The sequence below is a fragment of the Odontesthes bonariensis genome, chromosome 21, assembly GCF_027942865.1.
Source record: "Odontesthes bonariensis isolate fOdoBon6 chromosome 21, fOdoBon6.hap1, whole genome shotgun sequence".
NCBI lineage: Eukaryota > Metazoa > Chordata > Actinopteri > Atheriniformes > Atherinopsidae > Odontesthes > Odontesthes bonariensis.
In genome coordinates, this window is record NC_134526.1 from 23,575,740 (window position 1) to 23,593,347 (window position 17,608).

General features: G+C 42.3%; 1 protein-coding gene across 2 annotated transcripts; it reads right to left on the bottom strand.

The window, feature by feature from the left end:
- Positions 1 to 3,344: 3,344 nt before the first annotated feature.
- On the bottom strand, positions 3,345 to 15,183 carry cdc42ep1b (CDC42 effector protein (Rho GTPase binding) 1b). 2 transcript variants are annotated; one of them, XM_075453962.1, is made up of 3 exons: positions 14,806 to 15,183; positions 8,253 to 8,800; positions 3,345 to 4,697 (listed from the first exon to the last, which is right to left on the bottom strand). In XM_075453962.1, exons 2-3 carry the CDS (start codon positions 8,704 to 8,706, stop codon positions 4,072 to 4,074), a joined length of 1,080 nt encoding a protein of 359 aa, XP_075310077.1. In that variant the 5' UTR covers positions 8,707 to 8,800; positions 14,806 to 15,183; the 3' UTR covers positions 3,345 to 4,071. The 2 variants fall into 2 exon arrangements, with proteins under 2 accessions (XP_075310077.1, XP_075310076.1); XM_075453961.1 differs by having other exon boundaries at positions 8,253 to 8,803.
- Between the last annotated feature and the right edge of the window lie 2,425 nt (positions 15,184 to 17,608).

Genomic DNA, 17,608 nt, shown 5'->3' on the forward strand with positions numbered 1-17,608 from the left:
AAGTCTAATATATTCAATATATATATACAGTATATATATATATATATATCACAATATACAGTATCATATAATTTCTGTGTAAATTCCAAAATGTTCATATTAAAGTGATACTCCGGAGTAGATTCAACCTGGGGTCATTTGAACCGTGATATCCAGCCAAGTAGCCCACCCGCAGTTTTTTCGATATTGACTGAACATCAGCTGAGTTACTGAGTTATCCCGAATAGCTTCGTACAAGGGTTAATGGATCCTGGTCCGTATCTCCAAAATTACCACACTAAAATCACATGCCATGACACCAAACTTCTACAGTAGTACAAATATGGTCTGTACTCACCAAACGATGCATTTGGAAGTTTGAAAATAGTCCAGGAGTTTATTATTATCAACACAAGCCTGATAGCTTCTCTGCAGCTAAAGCTGCGTCGACGTCACTTCAGGGAGCTGGGAGCTTCAAAGTAAGATGAGGGTTGATCTACTACTGTAGACAACAAAGTATATGCTATATTCTACATGTTTTTTTATGAATTTTTATGTTGTAGAGTTGTGAAGTTATTTTATCAATGGAGAAACTGAGCAGCCTTGCTTTGTTGTCTACAGTAGTAGATCAACCCTCATCTTATTTTGAAGCTCCCAGCTCTCTGAAGTGACGTCGACGCAGCTTTAGCTGCAGAGAAGCTATTAGGCTTGTGTTGATAATAATTAACTCCTGGACTATTTTCCAACTTCCAAATGCATCGTTTGGTGAGTACAGACCATATTTGTACTACTGTAAAAGTTTGGTGTCATGGCATGTGATTTTAGTGTGGTAATTTTGGAGATACGGACCAGGATCCATTAATTCGGGATAACTCAGTAACTCAGCTGATGTTCAGTCAATATCGAAAAAACTGCGGGTGGGCTACTTGGCTGGATATCACGGTTCAAATGACCCCAGGTTGAATCTACTCCGGAGTATCACTTTAAACTAAACAGTTGAAGGAGAAAAAAAATGAACAAATGAAAATGAAGGAGCATGACAAAAATATGTATATGCACAGTTTTAAAGAACATCAAGTCTGTACAGCCAAGATTTAAAAAAAAAAAAGAAGCAAACTCACCCTCGATTGTATATTTTCTCAGCTCTGCCTGAGCTGTGTAACTGTAGCTGCTTTGTCAGAAATGGCCCACTGGCTTTCAGATGTGTGTAATGTTAGATCAGATGCCCTTGATTTAAATATATCTTACAAACTCCTCCCGTGGTCTGTGATAGGCTGTGGGACTCTGCATAAACACCACTGATTTGATATTGCCAAAAATAAAAGTGAAAGTAAGAGCCATTTCCCTGAAACCATGTCATTTACAAGCAACTGAGATTACTCAAAATGGTGGACTATAGTACAGCTTATAAAACTGTAACACTTTATGGTGGTTCAGTATGTACCCAATAGTGCTGAGAAGTTTTTCAGATAACAGACACAGGTGAATCCTACTGATCTGCATTCTATAATAATTTCACACTATGTCTCAGTTTAATTTTTCTTCCTCAACTCTCTGGACTGCTTCCTAACATGGCACATTTCATAGGGCCCATAATTCATTCAACTTAATGGAGCAAAACAGATTAAATGGATATTTTCAGAAGATTGTTAAGTTCTGCACAAGCCTGCTAATGATGCATTGATCTGAATCAGGTGATCTGAAGCAGGGAACCATCTAAAACATGCAGGACAGCGGCCCTCGAGGACCGGATGCGAGTATCCCTGCCTTACATGCTGTATGTGAATGTTGGATGATATGTACATGATCTTGAAGCTGACTTCACAGATCAATCAGAGCCAGATCCCTCGAGTTTTCAAGGACTTTTAACAGCACATATTCTTGCTCAGCTACAGGCAGAGATGACATATTAAAATAATCAACCTGACTAATGAAGACATCTAAGCTCTTTCTGAGACTAGACTGGTTTACTTTCATCTACTCGTCAGAGAAGGAGAGGGTGACTATTCTATAGTGGAAATAAATGCCGTCATTCTTGGAAAAACAACTGTACCCCCTCCTCCAGAGTCTTTGCTGGAAGTTGATCTCAATCAGTGATCGATTACAACTTGAGGCATTACTGTTGTGTACTGCTGTACTGTGTTTGTACACTTAGTCTGCCAGTTGTCATTCGAGGGCAGTGGTTCAGACTTCCATTTGGGGCAGAGAGGGACACTTAGAAAAATTAGTCAGACTCAGAAAACAGATGACCAGACGTTTTTGACCAAAGATGATAAAATTCCAAAATTCTATATTGCAAAGAATTCTTAAAGGGACACTGTGTAATTTTGTCCCCCATCTAGTGGTGCAATTTTATTTTGCAAAGTCGAATGAATTTGCTCTCTAGCGCTTCGCGTTTTCAAATGTGCGTTGCAACTTGTTGAACTACGGTAGGCGGTATGTGTCAAGATTCTTTTTGTCATACTTTCCTGTGGCGTGGCATAAATGTAGCACCGCGTTAGTTCTGGCAGACCACGTAGTCAACGCGCCCTTTGCCTATTGGCTGACGCCGACCCAACCCTTATGGCTGTCCACAACAAGCTGCGCTCAATGGGTAATCAGCTGCTGCTCGCAATTGGATGCTGGCATTTGGGGCACTGCATTTAAACTTGGTTTGCTGTCACTGCTTTTTTTTGCTTTCTGCTTGCACCCACCACCTCCCCTGCTCCACCGACTTCTCATTGCCAAACAATGTCATACTGTTGTTCATTGTTGCTTGCTCTGTTCTAGGGGGTTTGTTGCCTTTACAGCAAATGAAAGGCACTCCACCTGAGGATGCTGCTGTTCCCTGTCTTGGCTTTCATGGAGCTCATGGAAAAGTCGGGAACTTCCTCCGAACAAAGCCATACCGCCAAACACAATTATATGCATTCAGAATAAGCTTCTGAAATTCATCTCTGTTTCTCGTCTCATTTTGACGAGAGTGGTTCTGACAGAACTATGGTCTTCCATTGCGAACCAAAGTGCTGGCCGTTCAGGCTGGTTTATACCAGAGAATGTCTCATGGCGTAGACCAGTTCTGTTTATACCTGCGTGCAAACGTGACGTCAAAATGATTTATGAATTAATATGTTGATTTGAGCTAATAAATGACTTAATATATTACACAGTGTCCCTTTAAGCTATTGAATTGTTTTATCACAGTCTTTCACAATGAGGTTTCCTTCTTATCTTTAGTTCTGACACACTGAACCTCTCTGGGATGTTGTTGTTTTACCCAGTTATGTTACTGACATGTTGCCAATTAACCTCATTATCTCACATCTGTTTTTGCTGTTTTCAATTAAATATGGAGTTGAAATGATTTGCCAGACATTTTATCCAGTTTTTATTGCTATTTTATTTACATTTTACAAAAAAGGGTGTGGATATGAAATGGTTTGGCTTTGTGTGGATGTGCTTAAGTACAGACGAAAAAAAGGTTTACGGGTGTAAACTTCCTTCCATACTGAGCTTGGCAATCAAATATTAAAATTTTAATCGAGACAAGAGAAACCAGGGGAAGCAAACAAACAATAGCTGTGTTTATAAGAAAGATGAAGTGTGATTAAATCTATTTAGTAGTCTAACATCAATATTTGAAATGATACAGACTATCACATAGTCTTCAGATTAATATTAGAAATGTACACAACTGTTAAAAAAAAAAGTTAACTTATTAACATTGTATGTAGTAATGTACTAATATACCGGTATAGTCTAAATGCTGTGCTACCCAATATCATTAAGTCCACTTTAATCATTTAAATATTCAATCCTAAACATCCTCATTCACTGCTGAACATCATGATTACATAGTGTTTAAAAAGTATCAAAAAATAATCAGTGTAATACTCCAACCACAATGTAGCACGGCAGGGGAAGGTGTAGGGCCAGGATGGACACCAAACCTCCTTCCTCAAGAAACTCAACACGGACCAGTATCTTGTAGTTGAGCTGTGGCCATGTGAGGCGGCGACAAGGTAAACAACAAGGCCCAGGCCCAGGAACAATGCTCATCATTCCTGACTTCAAATGTACCCAGATCATTACTCAGTTTATGAATCTAAATATCTACACTTTGATCTCCTCCTCCTCTTCAGAAAATGCATTAGTTGCTTTGTGACTTTTGTAAAAAGTTGGAGAGGTGTTGTTGCTGCTTATGCTTGTTCCATTTGTGAAGGACCCTCCACCATAATGACGAGCCAGGACATCAGCTGCCCTCTGGAACCTTTCTGCCTCCATCACAGGTTCCTCTCTGTGAGGAGACCCCGTGGATGCGTCAGGTGTTCTTACAGATCCCCTGTCTTCCTCTGGCTCTGTCCAGCTATCTCTGTTGTTCAGACTGCACCTCAACGAGCCACTACACATGGACAGGCTGGGTGAAGTCACTCCAGGGCTCTGCACAGGCGTCTCTGTCAGAGAGCTATCTTCATCTTTTTCCTCTTCCCCTCCTTCCTCACTTTCATCTGCTGCCTGGCTGTGATTGGATATCTGCAGGGAGCTGGCATTGTCGATCAAGCTCAACACCTCAGTCATAAGAGACGGACCTAAATCCACTATGAATGAGGCGAGGGAGTCAGAGCGAGTCAATGTGATGCCGCTATTGTCTGGTGGGGACCCTTTAAGAACATCTCCATCTTGAAACTGTCTTTCAAGTCGGGAAAGGCGGGGCAGAGTGACAAATCCAGACTGCACACCTGCAAACACACAGAAAAAAAGAAAACACAATCAAGTGCCTGAAATGATCTGTATTACAATACATTTTAAACTGTCAAGGGAAACCTAAACAAACCAACACTGACAGTATTTCAGTAAATGTAAAAGTTCATTAATTCTTCCATCCATCCATCCATCCATCATCTACAGGATCGGGTCACGGGAGCAGTAGCTTGAGCAGAGAAGCCCAGACGTCCCTGTCCCCGGCCACTTCCTCCAGCTCTTCCGGGGGACCCCGAGGCGTTCCCAGGTCAGCTGAGAGACATAGTCTCTCCAACGTGTCCTGAGTCTTCCTGGGACCTTCTCCCAGTGGGACGTGCCCGGAACAGCTCACCAGGGAGGCGTCCAGGAGGCATCCTGAACAGATTCCCAAGCCACCTCACCTGACTCGATGCGGAGGAGCAGCGGCTCTACTCCGAGCCCCTTCCTGATGACCGAGCTTCTCACCCTATTTCTAAGGGAGAACCCAGACACCCTGCGGAGGAAGCCCATTTCGGCCGCTTGTATTTGCAATCTCGTTCTTTCGGTCACTACCCACAGCTCATGACCATAGGTGAGGATAGGAACGAAGATCGACCGGTAAATTGACTTTACCACGACAGGCCAATGCAGAGCCCGCATCACTGCTGACGCCGCACCGATCCGACTGTCAATCTCCTGCTCCATTTGTCCCTCAATCGTGAACAAGACCCCGAGATACTTGAACTCCTACACTTGGGGAAGGATCTCATTCCCAACCCGGAGAGGGCATTCCACCCTTTTCCAGCTGAGGACCATGGTCTCAGACTTTGGAGGTGCTGATTCTCATCCCAGCCGCTTCACACTCGGCTGCGAACCGCTCCAGTGAGAGCTGAAGATTACAGCCCGACGACGCCAACAGAACCACATCATCCGCAAAAAGCAGGGACCCGATTCTGAGGTCGCCATACCAGACCCCTCAATGCCCTGGCTGCACCTAGATATTCTGTCTATAAAAATTATGAACAGAATCGGTGACAAAGGGCAGCCCTGACGGAGTCCAAACCTAAAACATCCGACTTACTGCAAGCAATGCGGAACAAACTCTGACACCAGTCACCGAACAGCCTCTATTAAGGGGCCCGGCACTCCATACTCCCCGAGCACCCCCCACTGGACTCACTGAGGGACACAGTCGAACGCCTTCTCCAAGTCCACAAAACACATGTAGACTGGTTGGGCGAACTCCCATGCACCCTCCAGGACCCTGCTGAGGGTGTAGAGGTGGTCCACTGTTCCATGGCCAGCACGAAAACCACACTGCACCTCCTGAATCCGAGATTTGACTTGCCGTCAGATCCTCCTCTCCAGTACCCCCGAATAGACCTTACCAGGGAGGCTGAGGAGTGTGATCCCCCTGTAGTTGGAACACACCCTCCGGTCCCCCTTCTTAAAGAGGGGGACCACCATCCCGATCTGCCCACTCCGGGCGGTCCTCATCCATCCTTGCCACCGAGGAGCTTTTTGACCACCTCGGCAACCTTAGCCCCAGAAAATATCATCGTAGTCAAAATGCAGCGTTTAAGACAGCATTATGTACATTTTATCATTATTTTCAAGAAGCAATGTACAGAATCAGTGTGTTTTAAATTGATAAAGAAAAAAACAATGGGAACTACAAATTTGGGTTTATGTACAGCATTTCAGCACCTTCACCAGGAGGTGGCAGCAGTAACCCAACAGTGATTTTGAAGCTGTCCACAGTGCTATCTTAACACACATATTGCTCAATCTTTTGAATATGATTAACCGTTAGGAAAATAAATTTTAAGAGACGTGGGATGAAAAGGAGGAAGAGCAAGAGAGAGAAATTTATTAGGGGAGGTATGAATAATCAGTATAATTGTGAATAAAAGATTTTTTCATAGAATACTGTGAGAAATAATATTCAAAGCTAAACTATGTGCAGGAATTCACTGGTGAAAAGATTAATGTAAATTAAACAATTACATTAATCCTAAACCTAATATTTGCAAAAAGCAGCCATCATCCCTAAGATTACTGAAACTCCTCCTGGTCTACATCACCCCGATTCCTTCTGAACTGGGTAATACCTCTGGAACTGGAAAGGGGCTTTCCAGTCACTACACACTGCTGTCTGACAAGCTCTGATTGGTTAGCAAATTCAACAAATAGTGTGTTTGTGCTTGTTCATTTAGGCGGATGCACATGCATACGGAGATGGCAGGAAATGCCCAGTAAGTATCTCTCTGTTCAGCAAACCAGCTGTGGGTGTTTGTGTTTTGAGCGCTAAGTGTGTACAGGTGTTGCCCTGGTGATTCCAGATGACTCAGAAGAAGCCCGCATGTTTGCTGGTTGTCGTGGAGGAATATGGGGACGATGTTAAACAGAGGGCTTCTCAAGCTATGTGTTTGTGTGGCTCCTGACATTTATAGTTCTGTTTGCAAGAAGTTTACTGGAGACTGAAAAGTAAAAACATAAATTAAAGTGATTGTTGTTTAGGTTGGACTGTGGTTTGTGATTTTTTTTATTGATTGTGGGTCACATATCTAACCTTGTAATAAAAGGAAGTTTTTTTTTTGTCTTTGGAGAACTTTTTTCTACATACTCAAGCAAACTGAGTTCATGTCAGACAGAAATGGTTTCATGGTTCGTCTTTCCTGTTAATGCTAATCATCTACAATCTTTATTTATTTAGTTATTTCAGCTGAAATAGTCACATGCCAGTTTGTCTAATATTGTGCTAAATCTGTGCTTGTTAGAAATGTATGATTAAAGAAATATCTGAAAAAAAGAGTATCTGTAGGATCCAGGCTAAGCTACATAGGCTACGTGCAGGTCAGAATGACGAGACTCAAATCACATTATTTTTCCCTTAATGTGACTCATATCTTATTTTGTGTAAAGCTGTGTTGATTCAGAAGTCCAATTTTCGAATTTTTGCAATTTTCGCAGTTTTGGTGGCAAACTGTCAAATCTGATTAGTATTAAATCTGAACAGAATCGGAACTGAAAATGTGGCGAATAATAAAAATGCAATCAAAGGCTCTATTTGGTCATGCAAAACAGAATTGGCCTCGTGCCAAATGTGAGATCATATTCTTTGCAAAAAAAATCTAATCAAATAAAAACACAATGTAAAGGAGATCTAGTAATCAGCACTGAATGAACCTGCCTGTAAGGCCATGTCTGTAACCCACAGTGAGAGAAGAGGGACATAAGATCAGCTGAGAAGTCCAAAAATGTTTTGGCCAAACATTTTGACGCAGTCTTTGTCATGTTCTGAATTATAAATTTCTTTAATTTAACTGTACATCATTACTGGCACATGTATTGCTTCTCTAATATGACTTGTATATATATATGCAAACAGACACAAACAGTGAATTAATCTGTGACAGTGATGATCATATTTTACTGTCTACTAAATAAACCATCATGTTTGACTACAATCATCACTACTACATTTTCTCTGCTCACTTTTAATGGAGATAATCTCTCCCCTAAGATGCTTTACATGAACCCCATGCTGGGAGTGATTATCTGTATTATCTCACCATATGTGCAGAAGGAATCATCTGTTGAGCTGATGGAGCTGGGGAACAGCACCCTCTGTAGGCACCCATTGGCAGAGTCTACGTTCAGCTGAGGCAAAGAGATGGCGTTCTTTATGATGGGCGAGATGTCTGGTGGCGGGGAGGACAAGTCTCGGGAGCCCCGTCGCGGTCGTGGCCCAGAGCTCCTCTGTACATGTCGAAATGTGCGTGTGAAGAAGCCGGTCGACTTGGAGCTGTTTGCCGAGTCTGGACTTCCTGGCTCCTTCATGCCTCCGTAGTTGCTAAGGAAGGAAGTGTCACCAAACACATCCCCGCCACGGCCAACATGCATAGTGTGTCGGAAGTCGCCCAGCGGAGGGCTGATCATGTCCACTGAGAGGTCACTTTTGAAACGACGTTTCCCTTGAGAGCCAGACACAAGGCCTTTAATCCCGGGCAGCTTTCCCAGACTCATGGTGGTAGAAAAGTTGTGTAATTTCCCTTTATATCAAATAAGAATGAATGAGTTCGGAGAGCATGTCATTCAAGTCCGAAATCCAGTTTCGGGTCTACTGTAAAACCAAAAAGAAAACAATCAAATAAATGCTTAGACAAAACACACAAACATGTGGTTCTTCAGTCAGAACAGAATGTATGTAAAATCCATTCTTCATGTCACAGCCTGGTACTCATCCACCACTGCACAGCCCATATGATTGGCGAGTTTGGGGCAGACCGAGCATTTGTCATATTTTGAACAACTATATTTAATATATAACAAATATAAAATCAAGCCACAACTGTAAAAACATTACGATGGGATTTCAGCCAGGAAGCTCAGTTGCTGAGTGTGACAAAAGCAATAAAAAAGACTGGTGTTAACTCTGATCTTACTTAATGTTTATATTGTTTTAGACACGGAGAGCTGTTCTGATGTCAGTCTGAACTAACATTTCACTTGCAACGCTAAGAGGATCACCTCACCAGGAAGCCTTGTAAACCTAAAGTGTTTGATTTGCATTAATCCACACCTAAAGTTTTTATGGTCAAGTGCAGTATTTTGAGGACACGGCCAGCATATGTGTGCAAGATTATGAATGACCCTATTTAGGAAATACGATAGTATTGAGTCACTTTATAGGCTTTGTAGAGATGTGGTTTTGCCCCTTATTTACCAAACAATGAACACTGAATTCAGGATTTAATTTGTGAAATTTCTTCCTTTCATGCACTGATCGATGATCATCATCCTTATTTCACAGGGCCTTTTCTTTTTAGTTCAGAAGCCCGGGGTAACTTTTATTAATTCTATGCTTTCAAAGAAATGCATTAGAACAAACCCCAGCAGATTCCGCTGTTGCTGACTGTCAGTGAGGCCTTTTAGTGCACTCAACAGATCACAACTTCTGAAAGGATCTTGAGAGTCTCGTCAGATGAGTTGTTCCGCTAAGGTCGTCCTCTGTGGCCAAGCAGAAGAAACGGGGGTCCATCTTTGTGCTCCGCTTTCCACTAAAAAAGGTTTATCCGTGTGTGGCACAACCCTGCACATGGGACATCCTGCCTCCAGGCCTCAGTAATTGGTTTCCCGGTTCTTCTGCGCCAAAGATACAAGTCCTCCAAGAAGGAATCAGGATGGAGGAAAAAGAAGGGTACTGTGCTCTACAAAAAGGGCAATAAAGTAAAGCGTTGTAATCCAGCTACTGTTTTGTCTGCATCGGCCTGGAAGAACGATAAAGCTCCTCCGGGATTGTCCATGCACTGGATTAGCTGCTAATCCTATGTGTCTTTCCTCCCTCTCTTGACTCCCTCACTCGGTCTCTGCCTTCTTCAATCCACTTAGTTCTTCAATGTTTCCCAGGTGGTGGAGGTGCGGGGGGGGGGGTTCTCTGTTTTCATTTAGTGCACATTAGGCCAGCTAAAGACCAGAAAGAAAAGGGCATAGATGTCAGCAGCCCACCAGAGGAAAGACAGGGAACGTTCAGGTATACATAAATGCAATAGGCAACTAAAACTTTGGACTCACTGATGCTTTTGTATTTGGAGTCAAAGAACCGAATCTGAGAAATCAGCACCTGACTTTTCATGAGTTTAGAAGACTCCTCTTTGTACTTTGACTTTCCTGTAAGATTTTCATGTAACCTCATTGGAGTGTTGAACTACAACAATCTGTGAGCTATTTGGACTTTTATGTGACACATTGTGACAGCAGAACCTGTCTACACGCACTCCACCACAGTGAACCAAATAGTTACCTTGGGTAAAAGTGTGTATGTGTAAACAACATACTATTTGCTTCTATAAATATGCACTATAAATATTTCTGTAACATCTGAAGCCCCCGTGGTTCATTTTTTTTTCCTGGACAACCTGCTTCCTGCCTGCTAAAGAAATGAAACCAAGGCAAGGGAGCACAGCTTAGCTCCAAACACATGGCAGCTCCAGGACAGAGCCAGTTTTGGATTAACGTTGCAGGCTGCTGGAGTTACTAGCTGAGCGTGCTGCCTGGCAAGCCTTGAACTGTCATATAACGACTTCAGCCTGGCTTGGGCCACAATCACCTTTCGTAATTTTCAAGTAATCTGGTTTTTCAACTGTTCCAGAACAAATGTTGAAGGGTTATTATCATTAGATGTGATTTATTGGAATAAAAAAGGCACGAACAACAATGAGGAAACAATATGATAAAGGTCTGACTGCATGAACACTGAATTTAGCAGCCGCCCATGTACAGATGGAAGGAACGTGGATGGATTTTAGCTGCTGCCTGGCATCTTCCGAGCTCACAGCTCTGTAACACTTAGCTTAAGAGAGCGATTAAGCCCTGTGGGGCACGAGAAGGTAAACATTAGCCATAGAGACAACAAGTCATTGTCAGTCTCAAGACCAAGTCTGGATACAATTGAATTAGAAACTGATTTGTGCTTTTTAACATTAATTCCTGGATTAATTAACCCTTTAATGTCCTCCTCTACCATTTGGTAGAGCACATTTTTCAGTGATCATACAGTGTCTCACAAAAGACTTGTGGAAGTAAACCCGTCTGAGTCATCTACGCCACTTAGTTTAGGTATGTGGCGCTAAAAGTGAGTATATGTTATGCCATTACATCTTTAAACTTGCAACTTTTACGAGGGAAATCTCGACTATTGTTTTTTTTAAAAAAGGGTTCTCAACATTAATCACCCATGTAAATGAAAAAAAATTGCAACGAAATTTTTCTATTCTGCTTTTTGTCAGGGGGTTCATGAAAGGGTTAATACTTTTAAATCAATCTAGCTTTTTCCCAGCTTCAGAAATCAATTTCAATTACACATTTGAATGTTCTGACGTGTACTGTAATGTAGTTTTCTCTGGCTCTTCCAGCTGCCGAATTCTTCCACCATTGTACCAGACTTCTGCGTGATTTTCTTTTTCCCTTATCACTTTGTGAGCTGTAGATTCCCAGTAAATGTAAAATAAAGTGTAAACACCAGCACATAAATTAATTTTGGGAACTTCCTCCCCCAAACCGGTCTTGTTAGAAACACACAGAAAGAAATTTAGATCTCTTAAACATGGTATTTATCTCTAAACTATACCTGCAGGCATCAATAAACAAGGCTGTTTCACATGAACTGCCTGACTGATTGCAGACATGGTGGTTGGCAAGTGTAATGGGAATGGCGTGCATTGGGGAAAGCATGCCGGATGCTATCTATTATGGCCATCAAATAAAGGATCCGAGGAGGCTGATGAGAAACACATTTTACCTTCAGTGTTTATGTGTTTTTTCCACTCAGACTTCTTTTTTTAAAGAGCGCCTTTCAATCAATGTTGCTGTCCTTCATTTCTTTTTTAGCCTCTGTCACAAAAGCACTCTCTGTCACATATGTTTCCCTTCTCTGTCATACTCCCTGATTCAAGCCGATTTACTGACTTAGTCAGGCATCTAGTACTACAGTGTCCCAAACAGGGCTCCGATGACATTTGAGGGGCAGCTCAATGGCTGCGACTCAGGCAGGGATAAATCTGTGCATACAGTGGACTGTACATAGAGCTACACACCCATGCACTGGGTTGTGTCGCAGTGGCCCAGTCCTGAGGCTGCTTCCTCCACTAAACCGGAGGGCCATGGGCTCCTGAAAGCACAGCACGAGGAAGCTGTGGTTGAGGTCAGAACACCCTGACCATTACACATAGCTCCAAAATACAACATGCACTCAGTTTACAAGCTGCTGCAACGTGGCAATGCACTTCATGGCCTGCCCGGTCCTTATAGTCAAAGAGTAGCAAACCGTGACAACTTTTGGAAGTGAAGCTACGTGACAGGCACATGGGTGCATGAATCACACTGCGAGCTCAGAAATGTGATATATGACATGGGCGGCGGTTTTGAACTGTTACTTGTAAATGAACTTCCTTTACCCTCTCACTCTCGCTTTCCTTGATGTTCTGCTGAGTCAACAAAATAGCTCACAAGAAGAATTTGTCGCACATTAGACCTCCTCAGACACCTATTTTACAATGCACAAATACTGTAAAGAAACTATGGCAGAACAACAGCACAGCGAGCAAACAAATCAGCTTTGTGGGCAGACTTAGCCACTGCAATCATTCACTAAATTCAGGGATTCTTTCTTTTTATGCAGGGGACCACTGTCAACAAACCTCGGCGGAAGTGAGTTCACGCAAGAGTGAAGTACAAACATATCTCACTCTATTCTGAAGTTCAGCTGAACAAAGGAATACGGAAACATTGCTTGGCTAAACTTCCACCTCGCAAACGTAAACAGGGAGGTGCAGCCAATGAAACAAAAAAAAGTGTTTGTTCAAAGGAACATTGCAAAGTTCTCCCACAGGAAAACATTTCTTTTTTCAAGTGTGCCTTCTGTTCACGTCTTAAGAAAACAAACTTTATATTTTCATGCACTTATCAGATTATACTGAAGGGTTTATATGAAATTTAGTTTCTTTAGGCTACACTTGTACTAGAACTTTTGATAAAGCATTGCTTAAAAAATTACAAAGTTGCCCATTAGGTCCTTTTTTCCCCCAAAACATACTGACATCTTTGAGATCAGGGCCCCGGCATAAGCATGACATAGTCGTAATGTCTAGTAAAACTTCCATCCATATTTATAGTAGAATGTCAGTTTTGGACTGAAATAGCATTGAGTAAAAAGTAGATGGAACTAAACCTTTTATCTTTTAGACTCAGAGTAATTAACCCACACAGAATCAGAGAAGCAGTTGGCTGATTTCATTAGTAATTCTCTGGCAATTTGTCCCAGAGCCGATTCATACTGGCTGGCTTAAACACTAGACTTGTGATATGACTCAGCACTGCTCTCACCACTCACCACTGATATGCTTCTAGTTGTGATGCTGAGGGAGGTCAGCTGGAATCAACCACACATAGTCGGTCTGTGTTGCTCTGTTTAATTTATAGTTCAAGTTTCACACACCATCGTGTCGGATTTGCAACAACATGAAACCGTGACAGCAATCTTATTGTAAACAAACATAGATATACAGTACTGCAGGTGCCCTGAAACCCACATGGGCAAATCCTTCAACACGTGTTTTCAGAGCGAGTTTCTGTCTGTGCCATATGATATGAAGTGTACCTGCACTGTACTTTAAAGAGTACATCAACAAACTGTAATCTGGCCAAGCAACGTCAGATTTTAGTATGCTTATAGTAAATGTTATGGTGTAGCTCCAGTACATACAAAACTGAGGTGTAAAGTTTTCTACTCAAGAGTTTAGACTTGCAGTAAACCTAAAGGTTAAGGTACATATAGCCCCAGATGGTCTTCCGTGAGCGCATAAATATTGGTGTACTTACACCATATACACATAGTTTCAGTCAGAGGACAGACAAGAGACTATGAGGGAGACACTCCAACAGGCCAGATGTTTCAGGCGACAGAAGAGCTTTTTTCTTTTTTAACATGACACCACATCTCTGCCAGCCAAATGATCTGAGATCTGGCACAGATGTTAGGCAGTTGTTCCCTGGTTTGGACGGAGGAGAACAGTAACCAATTGATTTAGAGTGTCTCCAACAAACAACATCTCTCCGTCCATCTCATTTAATCAAGCAGCAATAGAAAACTCTGCAGGCTTACGATGTATCATATTGCAATCTGACTAAAAAATCAAATCCCCACTGCATTTATGGGAAGGCATTGTGCTAGAGAGGATCTACACAAAACAGTAACTTTTAAGTGGCTCAACGCTGCAAACAGTAATTCGAGGGTGGGGAGAATTTTTTAGTATTCTAATCTCTTAATCTATTCATATTGTTGCCTTTTTTGAGTGATGCACGTGCAATTCAAACTCCTTTTTTCTTATGGACAATCTGAGCGCAATCTGAATGTAGAGTACGGAGGCGTGCAAGTGTGTTAATGAAGTTACGAAATCGAGCAAAAGTTGCCTAAAGTGAGTGTTCCGTTGACTCGGCCGCACAGAGATTCACCCGAACCTAATCTTAAAGAAAGCCAGCAAGATTACACTAAAGTAAGACAATGTAATGACGACCTGTAAATCACTTGGAGCTGAGCAGTAGGTGACAGTGTCTGCAAAGTCTCACCTTAAAAGAAACGCGCATCTCTTCGCACGCTGACCTCTTCACCACTTCTTTTCTCTGTCATCCTGCTTGGTTTGTGGTCTGCGCCGTATGTTTCCATCAGCGAGGCAGCTTTGCTTCTTCTGCTGCTGCTGCTGACAAGTGAACTGGAAGGAGATGGAGAGTAGAAAGAGGAGGAGAAGGAGGTGGAAGTGGGTGGACCCCAGAGGCGCCAGTGACTACTCAATGATGGATGTTATGCTTATCAAGTGTAAAGATACGCGCAGGTATTCTTGCAACAATCAGCCGCAAAAGGGAGTGCAAAATATAAAGTATGACGGTAAAAACAAAAAAAATCGCAGTATGCATGCAGCACATCATTAAATTGGATAGAAACGTAAGTATTTGTCAGAAGAGCAAACACTTGAGAGGAGCAGATGTACAACATGCTGGTCTGAGGTCATCAAAGGAGGCAGTGTGAGAGAGAATCACTCTGAGCACATTCTCATGTCGCTGAAGGCTCCAATAATAAACCACTGTGACTCTTCCCACACTGCTCTGTCAGTGTGTGGTTGTGCTTCTGGTTAAATATGGGTATTGTTTTGCAATATATTTCGTCCTTTTCCTGTTTGTTTGTCTGGTGTGAGGAGCCTCTTCTATGTTTTAACTCATGGCCTTGGCCCTCAGGGGACAAAGACAGCAGCGACTCATTTAATCAATCACTATATATTATCCGTGACCTCTACTCTGCTCTTTAAACATGATCTCCTCAGACCTCCAGGGGTATCATCTAACTTTTCTTCTCTCTGTCATCTCTTCACTCCACACACACTCAATACCATGCTTTTGTTTGGCCATGACACAGTAGTGCACATATTTTTTCAGTTCTCAGAGTGCATTTTTCAGTTTTTTTTTTTCAATTTTACATGCAAACTGTAAACTAAACTAAACAACCAAACTTTGTTCTTTAATTAAACCAAATCTTTTAAATGTTTACATTTTTTACATGCAACGTCTTTAATGGTGGCTGCTGTGCACTGAGTACTTAAGCTCCAGACTTCTGCTATCTCGTTGCCAGATTGTTGGTTATCCACACCTTGTGCAACCCCAGCCTGTTACGGTTGTTTTTTGAGTCTATATGTAATCTCTTATTGTTCAACAGATGTCTCACCTGTTATGGAGTGTTCGGTCATGTTGGAACACTGAGCCACAGCTATACCTGAAGCCACAACTGCCTCTGCACAAAACTCTTTTCCTGGAAAATCCTTCCTTTGTTTATGCACAGCACCCGACCGGTCGGCACTTTGTTTTCTCCTTCTCCTGGATACGCACCTTAAAGGAGTTTTTGTGTTCCCGGACTCACCTGTGTGTCCTTCCGCAGATCCTGAGTTCTCAACCAGAGTCAGCTTTTGGACTTCAGCGCCTTTTGTTACCCCTTTTGAATAAATCCGTTTCCTTTACCTTTTGTCTCTGTCCATCTCTGGGTCCGACCCGTTTAAAAACCTTGATTCATTACAGCAGGCGTATCTGAGCACGGTGTGCAGCGTCTATAAAAATGTGCTAAAACTGGATGAGGGGAGAACAAAAGAAGTGGCAGGCTTAAAAAGAACTGTCTATAGCAGGTGAACAGTATTTAGTTATGCTCTTCAGAACAAACAAACAGAAATGACCTGACGCAGGACCTGAGATGCATCTGGCCCCTCTGCTGGTCCATCTATGAAGCTCTTGCCTGAGTTCAATAAGGAAGAACTGTTCTGCTTTTATTCTTTGGAGTTTCAATTTTTTTTCAATTGAACTGTTCATTGAAAATTCCACTTTTATTTATTTTTGTTATGTATCCTATTTTCTGAAATGATCTCCATCGCTGCCAAGAAACCATTCTTATGGAAGAGAAATGGGGAGAAAAATCTGAGGTATGCCAAAAAAAACAAGATCTGGAATGAAAATCAGTGGCAACAGGTCGTATGGAGTGATGAATCCTCCCTGTTGGTGCCAGCTATAGCATCCTGAGAAATTAGCTTTTAAAAATTTGGAGATTCCTCTGAATTATCAGAATTCCAAATGTTCCAAACAAAAATCCCAATGAATATGTGGTGAAGTAGAGCAAATGGAAACACAGGAGAGGCCAATGTGATTGAGAGGTGAGATAAAAGAGAAGAAGGAGTAGAGTGGGCACAGAAGAAGATGCCGGGAAGATGAGTCTGTCAGCTCTGTGAAAGAGTGAAAAGGGGAGCTAGTTGAAGAGAAGCAGATGCGAGGGGAGGTGGGAGAGGCATTGAGAACAGATATGAGAATGGGAGAATGTCATCATCATGGCTGCGTGATTCTAGGAGTGCAAGCATCTCCTGTTCACAGCTCTGATGAGGGCAACAGAGAGGGCAAGAAGACCAAAAGACGGAGGGAGCGCTGCAATAACAGGAAGTCAGACACCATAAACTGTTTCATTACAAACATCGTCTCTGTCGAGAACTGCACGGAACAGTATTTTGGTCCTTGTTTAAAATCTAAGTTGTGATAGGAAGGAGAGCCAACATTGATAAAAGAGAATAAACAGACCATAACACAAAGCTTTTTGGGCAAACGAGGAGGCAAAGGAAAGGGAGGGAATTCTATCAAACAGGATGAAGAGTGTCGGTCAGACGAAGGTTTTCGGCACAGGAAATTACTTTCTCACATATCAGACGGGCGGCCAAGAAGCTTAAACTCCTTTTAAGCAGCTAGCTCTCACAAAGTCACTCAGACCAGATACAAGTTCATTCAGTAAAAAAAAACATACGAACGAGGGAGGTTTGAAAATTGACTTAACTTCAGCCAGAGAATCTCTTAC